The following is a 12,789-nucleotide window of genomic DNA, read 5'->3' as shown; positions in this document are numbered from 1 at the left end:
ATGTTGAAGTCAGGGATTTGGTTGGAATAAGCTGTGCCACGAGATCCAGGCTATATTCTTTGGTGTTTCATTATTTTATCACTCCCTGGTGGTCATGCGTCACATTCAGTCTGGAACCAATAGGCAACCAGGCCTGCTAATGATGATCTGATTGCAGTGTTGGAGTTTAAACTTTGTCCTCACAGAGATATCAGTGTCAGAGTGAGAGAGAGAGTAAGGGCTGGACAGAGACACAAAGGATAATTTAGACGTTTTTTTCCCCTCCATTGTTTTCATTACTTTAATTGTGGCATCGCCAACCAAGGTCGAGGTAATGGATCGTTGCTCAGAGCAGGTAAGTGTTCTTTCTTTAGGATTCAGGAGCAGTTTTTATTGTTTCTGTTGATTTAAGGTGAAAACGCTGTTGTTGTTTTATAGCGTGTTCTTTGTTATCAGGCTAGCCCAGATGTGACACACACACAAATGTATGCACGCATGCACACATAGACACACATAGACACACATACAAAACCCACCCACCCCACCCCCCACACACACAAAGACCAAAGTTCACAAAAAGTTAACTTTATAGCAAAAAAGCTCTACTTTTCTTTGTGCGTTCAGGTTTCAAATGAAGAGAAAGGACTCTGTATATGAACCGTTTTTTAGTGTTTGCATGCTGTTAGTTCTGAGTTTCACACAATTAATCAAACTGACAGGAACAGCATTAACATACAGAAAGTTATAATGCTTACAGGTCTGTGATGGCATAGAACTACTGGACTTACTGTTTGACAAGAATGATGGCATCTTACGCCATGAGGAAATGATGCATCACAATGATCAACCATGGCCAGTACAGGACCCTAACGTAAGTGATGCATCTCTCTCTCTCTCTCTCTCTCTCTCTCTCTCTCTCTCTCTCTCTCTCTCTCTATCTCTCTCTCTCACACACACACACACACGCTTGTTTACATGTTTTGTAGGGACATTACCTTTTAAATACATTCACTTAAAGGTACAACACTGGTTTGAAAGTCCAGTTGTGTCCCCTAACAGTAGATTGCATTCTATTCTCCAGAAAGGTGAATATTTATAAGGTTTCAGTATAGATTTCTGCAACATATAATAATAAAATATAAGACCTGCAGATGAAATGGGGCATATGAAATCAATCTTAACTTAAAAATCTGCAAGTAATATGGTACAGCTATTTTCCCCGACAAAAATAAAATGTACTGAGGGTACTACCACAGTGACAGTTTTTATCACAATGAAAGCCCTCACAATGTGAACGTATAAACAGATTTTGCTATTCAAAATAAACCTGGTAAAACCTGGTAAACACACACACACACACACACACACACACACACACACACGTCTCCTGGTTAAGGTAGGGCACAACATGTATAAATCCACAACATGGATGTTGTGATTTATCTCTTGTGAATCTTCTGACTTGAAACTTTAAAAGTTGGAAGGACAGCTGCTATAACAAATGGCTATCCAAAAATGTGCAGTTGCCCTTTAAAATACATTACAGTTACTTGATTAAAATTTAAGGTGCACCCATTGTGGACACAGCCATTTAATTGTGTAGGTACATGTTGTGTAATATGTTATTTATAATGTATATTATGTAAAATAGTAGAGAAGATAAAATGTAATATTCTGGAGCAGCTGCACATGGGAATGAATTCACTATGCCCAATGCCAAGTGTGGGCTAGAAGGGTTTAATGGAACTGTGATGTCTGGAGTGAGACCATACTGTACCATACCATAATCACCCTTTTAATATCACGTTGTCTAAGGTTACAAGGTTTAAAGATGCAATACATCATTTTACAGATTTTGTAAAAAATATTATTTATTATTGTTTACCCTTTTCCTATAAAGTGCAGCTCACAAATAATCCAGTTTATACTCACTAGAGTGGTCTCCCACATCTTTATTCTTTATAACATAAAGAAGAAGAATCATAGGAAAAATGTTTGACGGCTCCTTTAAGTACTCGCATTCCATGTGAGTGATGTGCTGTGTTGTGAATCTTTGTTTTGTAGATGTTAATGCCCACACAAGGTGCGGAGGACTTCTTCAACGCACTTCTGAGTGGGACTGACTCTGTTGCCGGCTCTCCTCTGTGGTCCCCGTCTCCGAGTGACAGTGGCATAAGTGAAGATCCACATTCTGACCACAATGACAGCCCCCCACCTCCTGGGAGCCCACCTCAGGAGCCCTGCTACTTCTCCCCTCACCCGCCACCGAATGCTCCTCCTCCAGACACCCGGCTGCCCATTGATTTCAGTGAGTTGCTCAGCACTTACTTGTAAAAACAGCTTCACAGCAGCTGAAGATCAATAGCCATTTCCTTTATAAACACTTCAGACAGTTATTGGTCTTCTATTCCAACACTTCAGGAATCAGACACATATTTTTGTCCACAGGCAAAGCTGAGGTATGAATCCTTTGTTCGTTTCATCTTGCTTGACTAAATGATGACCAGTTACCCATTGGCACCACTGACACACACACACACACACACACACTAAAGCAAACACATCCTATTTTCCCTTTCTGCAGATGGATGGACTCCTGGCATTTTCCCTGAGAGGGCAACAGGAATGCCCCCTGCATCAGAAATGACCCATACCCAGCCAGCCACTGATATTTCGCTCACGGTCAAAGACTTGCTGCTATCTGGAACACCAGAAACTGTGAGTACACTGAGTGTTCTGTGACTTAAAGTAGCAATATATCATTTTTATATGCAGCTCGCATAAGATGAAGGATTGAACTGCTTTTCTGTGAATGGATCAGTTTATGCTCTGTAGAGTGGGTCCCCCACACGGAGAGAGTCATGGTTAAAATATGTTTATTGCATAATCTCAGAAAGATCCAGGCCCATAGATGTCAGTGTAGCTGTTTGATAACATGAAGAAGAATTATAAAGACAGAACTTGACTGTTCTTTTAACATATAGACAATCTATTCCCCCCCCCAATCAAAGTACACCGAGTCCATTAGAGTCTGTTTGTATTGTTTTAGTGAAAAAAAAAATCACAACACTACATTAAAAGTAGCTGAGGAGTGTTTTGTTTTTTTTTACATTGAATTAATAGTATGGCAGACTTAATGTCTATAATCAGTGCAGTTCTGTAATTTTCAGACTATCGCGCATCTATGTATTTTTACACCTAGCTTCAAATACAGACTTATGGAATTGGTCCCATTCATGGATCCATAAGGATTGTTGGTTGACATTATTATATAAATGCCAAGATAATATATATAATTTTGGCAAATCAAATCAGCTGGCAACATTTCTTAATCTTATTTACATTTAAATGAAAAATATTAAAATTACCAATTGAAATTACCCCATTATTTGGCAGATAATTATGCTTTTTTGGAACAATATGTCTTAAGGGGTAACTGATTCAATAGGAAGCCTATAGTTACAATTTAAAAACAGCTCATGAAGAGGTCATGGAGGCTTTTGTTTTTAGTTATTGCAGTATTTACGTAAATCTGGAGAACGAAAAATGTTATCGACTAGATGTTTTCCCTTGCTGAGGTATCAGGTCCCCTGCAGTGAAGTGTACTGTATATTGGACAGGTTGTTGGATTTAGATTGCTGTTTTCTCTCTTCAGCCTCCACAGGCAGCGCAGCAGTGTCACCAGGAGCTGGTTCTCAATGAGGATGAGAAAAAGTTGCTTGCCAAGGAGGGGGTGACTCTGCCAAGTCAACTGCCTCTCACCAAAGTACAGCATGCTCTCATTCATCATTCATCCTTCCAAAGCCAAGACACATTGGTCTCACTTTTTTCTTTCGTGAGTGTAACCCTGTATTTTTTTGATCTCCTTCCATGACTTCCATTGCAGTTTGAGGAGAGGATCTTGAAAAAAATCCGCCGGAAGATCCGGAACAAACAGTCCGCCCAAGAGAGCAGGAAGAAGAAAAAAGAGTACATAGATGGGCTGGAGAGCAGGTATTGAGTGTGCTGACAACAACAATGAAGCAAGGGACCTTGTGTCCAGCTGCTACTCAACTATAGAGAAGCAGAATAACTAGGCCAAGCTGTAAACAAGCAGCTCCTAATCATTTGCTGCAAATATTCGACCTATTTCCAAGCCTAAGAAACCAATACCTTGACCTTGTGTGGCAGGACTTTAAATTTGCAGGAGAGAGGTGGAGATAGATGCAAAGACAAAAATAGCATATTCATAGATCCAGGCATAGATGAAGAGTTATATCTATGCAACTTATAACACATAGGAGATCTTTTTTGTTTCTTCGAAGTACCTTTTAAATATTTGCTGAGTCAAAACCCAACCAATACCCAAAATATTAGCTAGCTATACGCTGATTCCTATGTAGATAAGGCAGTAAAATACTGTATTTAAAATGATGTGGAACAGCATTTGATGAACATTAAAGGTAGGCAGTGAGACTGTGTCCCAAAAACATACTATGGAATTTTACATACTACACTACAGAAAGCACTGCTAAAGGTGGTATATTCTGTTTTTTACACACTATTCAGTACAGCAGTATGCAGTTTGGAACCCAGCTAGAGACTAACGTAAACTTGCTGCATGTTTAGAGCGCTTTCTCACAAACTGAACACAGCTAATATTAATGTTCACTAACTCCCAAATCCTCCCGTGTTTCCCTAACAAGACGTTATATACAAGCCACTTTCATAACTGTAATTAGCCGTCATTGTTATCTGTTGTGCCCTTGTTATTTACCTCAAGTCCAGAGCTGGTAAAAACTAACCAGACTCTGACTCGGAGTGAATCGGAGGCCAGTGAAACTAAGGAATGGAGCAGCTCTATAACTGACCAGGCAACATAACATGGCTGAAAAAAGACTCACCTTTTCAGACTTCCTGTCAAAATGCCTCGGTGGCACACTTTCAAAATAAAAGTTTGACAAAATAAAGCATATTTTTCTCTCAGTCGTATACATTTTTTTGGGGAGCAAATGCAGCTGTGTCCAATTTTTGGGTGATTTTTAGAGGTTTTAACTGATGACCAGGACAGGATTTTAAATGAACATGCCAATGATGTCACAAACACTGGGTGACATTTTAGTGTTTCAGCTATTAAAAATCATGGTAGTTTTGAAATTATTAAACAGCAACTGTAGCCTGACATACACTATGTCCAAACATTTGTAGACGTGTGTTATACATAAGAAGAATTTTTGTCTTATAGAATAATTCAGCAAGTACCTTCTGATAACATTTTCCTGTGGGAGACACCAGTATGTTTGTTCATTCCAGACTGTAGCTAAGAAAGACCTGTTTGTTGTGAATGAAACATATAAGGTACTGTATTTCTTTGCACAAAAGCTGAATTGTTTTGTGGGATTTGTTTTCCTAGGATGGCAGCTTGCAGCGCACAGAACCAGGAACTGCAAAGGAAAGTCTTCCAGCTGGAGAAGTGCAACATGTGAGGGAATATTTTATCATCCATTTTTCAAGGTTCTGGTTCACTGTTCTTTTGCGTTAGAGCTGATAACTGAACTTTCCTTGTTTTGCTCTCTCTCTCTCTCTCTCTCTCTCTCTCTCTCTCTCTCTCAGGTCTCTGATGGAGCAGCTGCGTCGACTCCAGGCGATGGTCATGAATGGAACCAATAAAACAGCCCAGACTGGAACCTGTGTTCTGGTGAGGACATAGCAACTCACTCATTCTTTATTTTATTTCCAGTCAAAATATTTCCAATGGGTTTAGATATGTTAGGTTTACAGATAAGTGTTTTTTTTCTATAACATATAATTGTAATTCAAAATGCAACATTAATTCAACAAAATTAACCTAAAATAACACAGTTTTAAGCAAGAATACTTTATTCATCATTGCATTCCTTATGAGTTCTATCAAGGAAAAATCACAGCAGAAGCATGTGAATTTATTTCTTCTGGTCTTGGCGATAAAATTGTAACCAAAAGTATGTGTGAGTTTTGGTTTAGATGATTTAAAGGTAGCATATTATTATTTCGGGTGGCATGGTGGCGCAGAATGTAGTGTTGCAGTCATACAGCTCCCGATTATGGGTTCAAGTCCTGCTCTGAGTGACTGTGAGGAGTTTGGTGTGTTCTCCCTGTGTCCGTGTGGGTTTCCTCCGGGTGCTCCGGTTTCTTCCCACAGTCCAAAATCACACGTTGGTAGGTGAATTGGTAACTCAAAATTGTCCATAGGTGTTAGTGTGTGAATGAATATATGAGTGTGTGTCACTGGCAGCCCCTCCATGGTGTGTTCCCGCCTTGTGCCCAGTGATTCCAGGTAGGCTCCTGACCCACCGTGACCCTGAACTGGATAAGCGCTTACAGACAATGAATGAATGAATAAACATTAATATTAATTTTTTTTTAAGTGAAAATTGTCAATGCAACAGTCACCATAAAATGACAAAAGAGTGTTTTAAATTACAATTTTACGTCATACAAAATGCTTTCAAAATTATTTGTACATCTAATAAGACATTCACTTTTATTATTTAAATTGGAAATTAAGTAAAAAAATTGCCAGAACTGGAGTTAAAAAGATACAGAACTCTTAAATGTGATGCAAGACCAGGTCAACCACCAGTCTGTCATTATCAGTGATGACACAAACAGGGTAACACTTTATAATTAACTGAACTTAAGGCAGTATTCATTAATAAGATTGTAATAAGCTGTCACGATGGTTTGGTCAAGTGATCAAGGACAATGTACAATGAGTAGGACAGAGGTAAGTGCAGAAAAACTGGGGCTGAACACTAAACACAAACTAAACAGAACAAAGGAGCTAAACACAGAGGCTAAACAAAACAGAACAAAGGGGCAAAACACTAAACAAAGTTGAACACTAAACAAGAACGCTAAGCACTAAACAGAGAGCAAAATAGAACACAGCAGGAATCAGAAACAAGGACAAGAGGCACAGACCACAAACATACATCAATCCACACACACCATGACCCACAACCAGGACTCACAGACATGGACTATAAGAAAACAACTAGACAAGAAACACCTGGACACTAATTGAGACACGTGACACTAGAAACACAAGGAAAGGGTATCACATGACCAGGGAACAAGCAGGAAGGTCACACAAGACAGGGGGAACTGTCATATGACATGGGGAACACAAACAAGAACAAAACAGAACACAAATCTAGGTACGTTACATAATCATTAATAAAGGATTAAGTGAAGTCACAAATAATCATTAATTCATGATAAAAACACAAACTAATATTATTTTAGAAGTTTATAAAACCATGTTTATTATTATTACGTAATGATTGTGACATCACCTTACCATATATTAAGGTTTATTACTGTCTTAAGTATCATGAATGAATGTACCCTTGTTGTAAATTGTTGTAAACCACAAACAGTGCTTAAATTGATTACAGATAACAGTAAGTTTATAGCTGGATGCTATCAATTACTTGCCAAAATGTACCAAAATATAGTGTGAAACCTTCATTTCAGAAGTAATGTTGGTTGAGCCAGTGTCTACATGAGTTTATATGGTTTTAGCATTATTACTGGTCAACAAATTATCATGAAGAATCATCAGATAATAATGTATAATGCAAGAAATCTACACCTTTTTACACTCTCACCTCTTTCAGCACAGCAGGAGGTCCAGGGTTGGCCATATTTTCAGCTGCCCATGCATTTTACTGGAGCTGTCCATCTGTTTGTGTCCCACAGGTGCTGCTGCTGTCCTTTACCCTGATTCTGCTGCCCAGCTTGAAGCCCTTCACGGAGACCAAGGTCAGCCAACATGGAGACTATGGTCCACTCAGAGGTCAGTGAAATAGTCCCATCCCACCCTGGGCCGAGCCCCTCTCTAAGCCCATGTGGGTGAAAGACTACTGCGGTCACCCATGCCCTTGGCCTGTTCCTAAAGCTACATGACTTAAAGTAATGTGTGCAATGTACCATTAATGTCAACAAGCCATTAGACCAGAGCTGAAACCCTGTGACAGCTATTGGCTGCAGTCACAGAGCTGATGCACATGTGGTGGAATGGAGAACAGCTTTGTCATTTGTTTTTTTCTTAAATCACTGGTGTGGATGAAAGGTGTAAATTTCAGGCTGCCGTTAGTGTCTTTTTGCACTGGATCAATTTCTTCTTCTCCTGTCCCTCTGTGGCAGGGTAATTGGAGGTCACGGTGGGAAGTTTGCTTCATTTGGTCACGCTCACTTTAAATTAACATCTTGTTATAGACTGAACTTGTCCTGCCGTGATCTCAGACTATGGCCGTAACGTACTTTAAACGAAACTCTCAAAATTGGTCAATTTTTTTCAATAATGAAAAACCAGCCAATAATTCAGATCGATTTTAATTAAAGCTGGATGCAAAAAGTTGACCTGTAATGAAGAAAAACAGGATCATCTGATAATTTGTTAGTTGCTTCAAGATTTGTGCTCTCATGCTGAGCTACTAGAAAAAACATTCCGTGTTTTGATGTTTTGATTCACATCACATTTATTCGAAACTGCAGGTCACTCATCTCACTGCCACAAAGCGGCAAAACAGTTCTCCTTTGGAACTTACCCTGATTAATCCCTTTACAAAAGCATCCTAGTTAGTCAGCCATTTTGTGGTGGAACTAATGGCTATTCCTATATAAAGTATTATAGCATATTACAGAACCTGTATCACGCATGCTGTTAGTACTAAATTAAGGAACAAAACATTTTGTTTTAAGAAACATTTTGGTAAAAGGTAAATAATCAAGATAATGTTGTGTTAATAAAGTCTTGACATCTCTGCTACAAATTAAAATGTTGTAGCAAACCTGTTGAAACCTTGTTTGTATGAATGTAAAAGTCATGTATTTTTCATGTAAAAACTAAACTTTTATAACAGAGACACAGTCTTTGGGTTTAATCCTGAGAAATTCAATAGCTGCAAACATCAGTGGATTATCTTACTATGATAATGCAAGAAGATACATTTTCAAAACCCTGTTCTATTTAAATTTGTTTTGTTACATAAAATATGTGATATTTTACCTAAATTTGTGTCCCAGTCCTGCCTATTGTTGGCTTGGCTCATATTCAGAAATGCTTAGTAAAATCAAAGTTGTTATTTTTGACATACGCTATACAGCTGTATTCACTGAAGATAGAAATATGACAAAAACAGAATATGTCTGCTGGGTATTTATTTTTGGGTTTATTTCTGACCTAAAAATCTTCCTATAAGTGCTGCTTGTTTGAGTTCGCTCAATATAAATTGACAGACTGACTTAGCCACCTTATAAGGTTGCTTTCTGATTCATTGTAATCAGGTCATTGTTTTCCTGATTAGTGAGCTGTTGTCTAACAAGAAGTTTACACATAAGGGGTCGAGATGAAGGCATTCTTCTGAAGGCATTGGCCTGCTTTCATCCGCTGTTAGTTTCATCTACAAAGCTGAGTGAGCAAGTAACCGAGGCTGTGATGCATGGCTAACCATGACACTCCCTACAGATGAGGGAATACATTCTTTGAAATTGTAATTTTCCACACTTCATACCTCCTCCTCACAGTTGTATGGGTTTGTCTTCTTATTTCCTTCTTTGAGGCTTATGCACACTGTTGCTTGTACTGCAAGACCTGCTCCTTGTGGTGCAGACGGTATAATCCTGCAGCTGAAAGTTTGCTTACAGTGGGCTGTTCCTGCACCCTGGAGGCTGTTTGTGATAGCGACAATTACTTGACAATGGTTTTTGTTTGCTACTAGACTGATTTCTCTGTCCTCAATAACAGTAATTTCTCTCGGCCAGCTGGGCTCTTGCTGTCAAACCACACCAGTGATTTTGCTCAGCTCAATTTTGGGGCTGCAGTTGTGAATGAGCTCTTTCAGCAAGTTTCTTTCAGTCACATATAAAATCTCTATACACTGCATGTGGCCATAATTCTCCTAGGCATTTTTTGTCCATTTCTTCTACTGAATTCAAGTTTATTAATAAGAAGTTTACACTAGATGTTTGAACACTGCTGTGAGAATATGACAGTACTTAGACTACTGAGACTAGGTGCTGATGTTGGATGAGTTGTTTTGGATCACTAACACCTCCTCCAATCTCAATCCAAGATGCTTTCTCCCCTTCCTGTCCACACTTTGCATAGAGCATGGTGATATTAGGCTAAGTTTGTCTGCTGCAGAGAACCAGCTGTCTCAAGGCCCTTTTCAGAAAGGCACAGTAAACCAGTAATTTTCTGGAGTTTATCTGAAGGGGCTGTATGTGTGAAAGAAACATGTAATTTTTCCCAGACTTTATGCTGATTTTATTCCACTAGCTCCATAGTATACTCCAGGTAAAGTCAGCGCATGTGAAAACAGAGCCACTAATGTTCCGGAGTATCTTCTGCACACTCAGGAGCTACCCCATGCTTAAAGCATGCAAAATCAAACCAATAAAATCAAATAAAATGTATTTGTATAACACTTTTTACAACTTGCCACAAAGCAGATTTAGAGAATTCCAGTAAAGACAAAGATTCAACATGAAATGTAAAACCCCCAGGTGAGCAAGCCAGGGATGATAGTGTGAAAGAAAAACTCCCTCTGAACTGAGGAATTTACCTTTGGAGGAATCAAGGCTCATAAAGGGGGACCTATCCTCCTACTTACAAATTGTAGAAAAAAAAATGACCCTATAGAACACGTAGGTCTGCTGTTATGCTCATGTGTACTGATATCTCCCAAAAACAATCACGAAATATTTCCCAATAGAATGTGTTTGACACAAAATCCCTGCTGTGTGCTGTATATGTGAAAGGACCACTCTCAAAATTTTCTGGACTTTTCTGGAGTTTATCTGGAGTTCATATGTGAAATCAGCTTCAGAATGAGTGCACTTTAAAGCAGCTGAATCAAAGTGATATGTCTACAAACCTTTGGACAAATAGTGGACTTCATTCTCCAGTGCCCAAAGGCAGCCCTGTGAATTGGTTTTTCAATTAAAATTATGTATAAATGCTCAGTTAATGATTGATCCCAAAACTAATTTACATTATTCTGTACCAAATTGTTAATTTGTATGTTTTTTTTATTTTATGTTTACCACCTTGCCTTCAGCACTGAGAATCAAGCAGTCTGTTTTTGTTTCTTTGCCTTTAGGCTAAAATATGTAAATTATATTTTGTCACTGTCCAATTAAAAACACCTCCATTTTTGTGGAATTTTAGTTTACCATATCATTTGAACCCAGCTACTGCTGTACCAGTAGAAATGTTCCACTATTGCCTGGAATAAAATATTTTTACATTGACTTCCATTGAAATTTACTATGTTTTTCCCATTCTCATGTAAAGTTAATATTTTGGGAGATAAATGTTTTTCATTGGACAGTGACGAAATGTGCTGATTGGTAGCTTGCTATTGCACCTCATTTTTGAAGCAGTTTGGGCCTCTCCTTTAGCAATTACATACATAGGAGAGAACAACCAGCTGTGTTTTGCATTCTGGGGTTCAGTGCCTCCAGGCCACACCAATCCACCACCAATAAGAATCCTTGGGTTAAGATTCTGATGTTTCATACGAATGAATGGATAAATGCTGTAAATACAAGATCAAGGATTTTCACCATTCCATGACCAATAGAAGCTATGGTGATATGTTTTTCTTTCTGTAACATTCATCTTTTCTCTTCTAATCCTCTCCAGTTCAGTCACGGTCCCTGCACAACCTGCATTCCTCCCGGGTGCTGCATGCCCACGAGCATCCCATCTCAGCGGTGGATGAGTCCAAGGCTCTGTCTAGCTTCTCCAGAGAGAAAAGTATGGAGGAGATATCATCTCTAATGGAGAAGCTTCACAGGGCAGCTGCACTGGCTAATTATGACCTGGGAGCAGACAACACTAGTCTGGACCAACATGACGACCATCACCATGGAGACCCCATCACGGGGCACATGGCGACAATGACCTTGAGGCGGCCGCATGGTGCGAAGCTCAGGCCGAACGGCGATGACATGTGAAGGGCGGATGGGGATTTGCCTGTGGCAAGTTCTGCACCGCTGCTTTTACACAGGAAATCTATAGCCAAGCTCTGAAATCTTTTCTCCTTTGCCAGCAGGGCTAATAAGAAGCAGAGAGAAAGCCTAAAACTTACTTTTAGCTGCTGTAGCATAAGTAAGCTTTGCCAAAACAGAACAAAACAGATTGAATTGTTTGTGGTTTATCCTCTAACGTAACTTCCATTTAATTTCTCATGAAACTGAAAGAGGCCAGAATTTCTGGCATTAGAAAGAAATAAAGGTCAACATCAGGGGGAAAATATCCATTCCAAATGATCATTGGAATGCTTCCAGTTCTATGTGTTGATTTTTTTCTTTGACAGCAGCTATATTTAATTCCTTTATACTCTGCATGGAACCAAAGCTTTTAAGCATTTTTATCTTTTTGCTATATACAAATAACTCCAAATCCTATGTATAAAATTGCCTGTGTATATATTAAATATGATTCTGTCCATTTAAGAACAAATGCACTGAAAATATAAATCATCTTGTGTGTAGCTCAAGCACTTTATACAGTTCTTTTTATGTTGTGTTCAATAAAATACTTCAAACTTGTCATATGACAATAGAAGTTGGTCATCTCTGAATTCACACCATGATGAGACAAATATTCGTACATCCATTCATTCTTTTGTAACTGCTTTTGGAGTGTGGGAGAAAACCAGAGCCCCTGGAGGAAACCCATGCAGGCACAGGGGGAATACACCCGACACCTCACAGACAGTGACCCAAGGTGAGATAGATGTTCGAACATGGTTATGAATATTTGTTTGTGAGTTT

At 38.9% G+C, this 12,789-nt stretch overlaps 1 protein-coding gene across 1 annotated transcript; it reads left to right on the top strand.

Annotated features, from left to right (window-relative positions):
* Positions 1-206: 206 nt before the first annotated feature.
* Positions 207-12,537, top strand: creb3l3a (cAMP responsive element binding protein 3-like 3a). Its single transcript, XM_066647098.1, has 10 exons — positions 207-334; positions 737-850; positions 2,044-2,287; positions 2,564-2,697; positions 3,635-3,745; positions 3,866-3,972; positions 5,372-5,440; positions 5,572-5,656; positions 7,702-7,798; positions 11,654-12,537. Exons 1-10 carry the CDS (start codon positions 314-316, stop codon positions 11,965-11,967), a joined length of 1,296 nt encoding a protein of 431 aa, XP_066503195.1. The 5' UTR covers positions 207-313; the 3' UTR covers positions 11,968-12,537.
* The last annotated feature ends 252 nt before the right edge of the window (positions 12,538-12,789 follow it).

Source organism: Hoplias malabaricus, chromosome 16 (assembly GCF_029633855.1).
Source record: "Hoplias malabaricus isolate fHopMal1 chromosome 16, fHopMal1.hap1, whole genome shotgun sequence".
Lineage (NCBI taxonomy): Eukaryota > Metazoa > Chordata > Actinopteri > Characiformes > Erythrinidae > Hoplias > Hoplias malabaricus.
Note: the sequence above shows the minus strand (reverse complement) of the source record. Positions and strands in the feature narration are given on the sequence as shown.

Bases quoted from the DNA above. Each gene is read 5' to 3' on its own strand.
- creb3l3a (XM_066647098.1), top strand. From the start codon at position 314: ATGGATCGTTGCTCAGAGCAG. The intron at 2,698-3,634 runs GTGAGTACACTG...TTCTCTCTTCAG, and splicing joins TATCTGGAACACCAGAAACT to CCTCCACAGGCAGCGCAGCA. The intron at 7,799-11,653 runs GTCAGTGAAATA...AATCCTCTCCAG, and splicing joins AGACTATGGTCCACTCAGAG to TTCAGTCACGGTCCCTGCAC.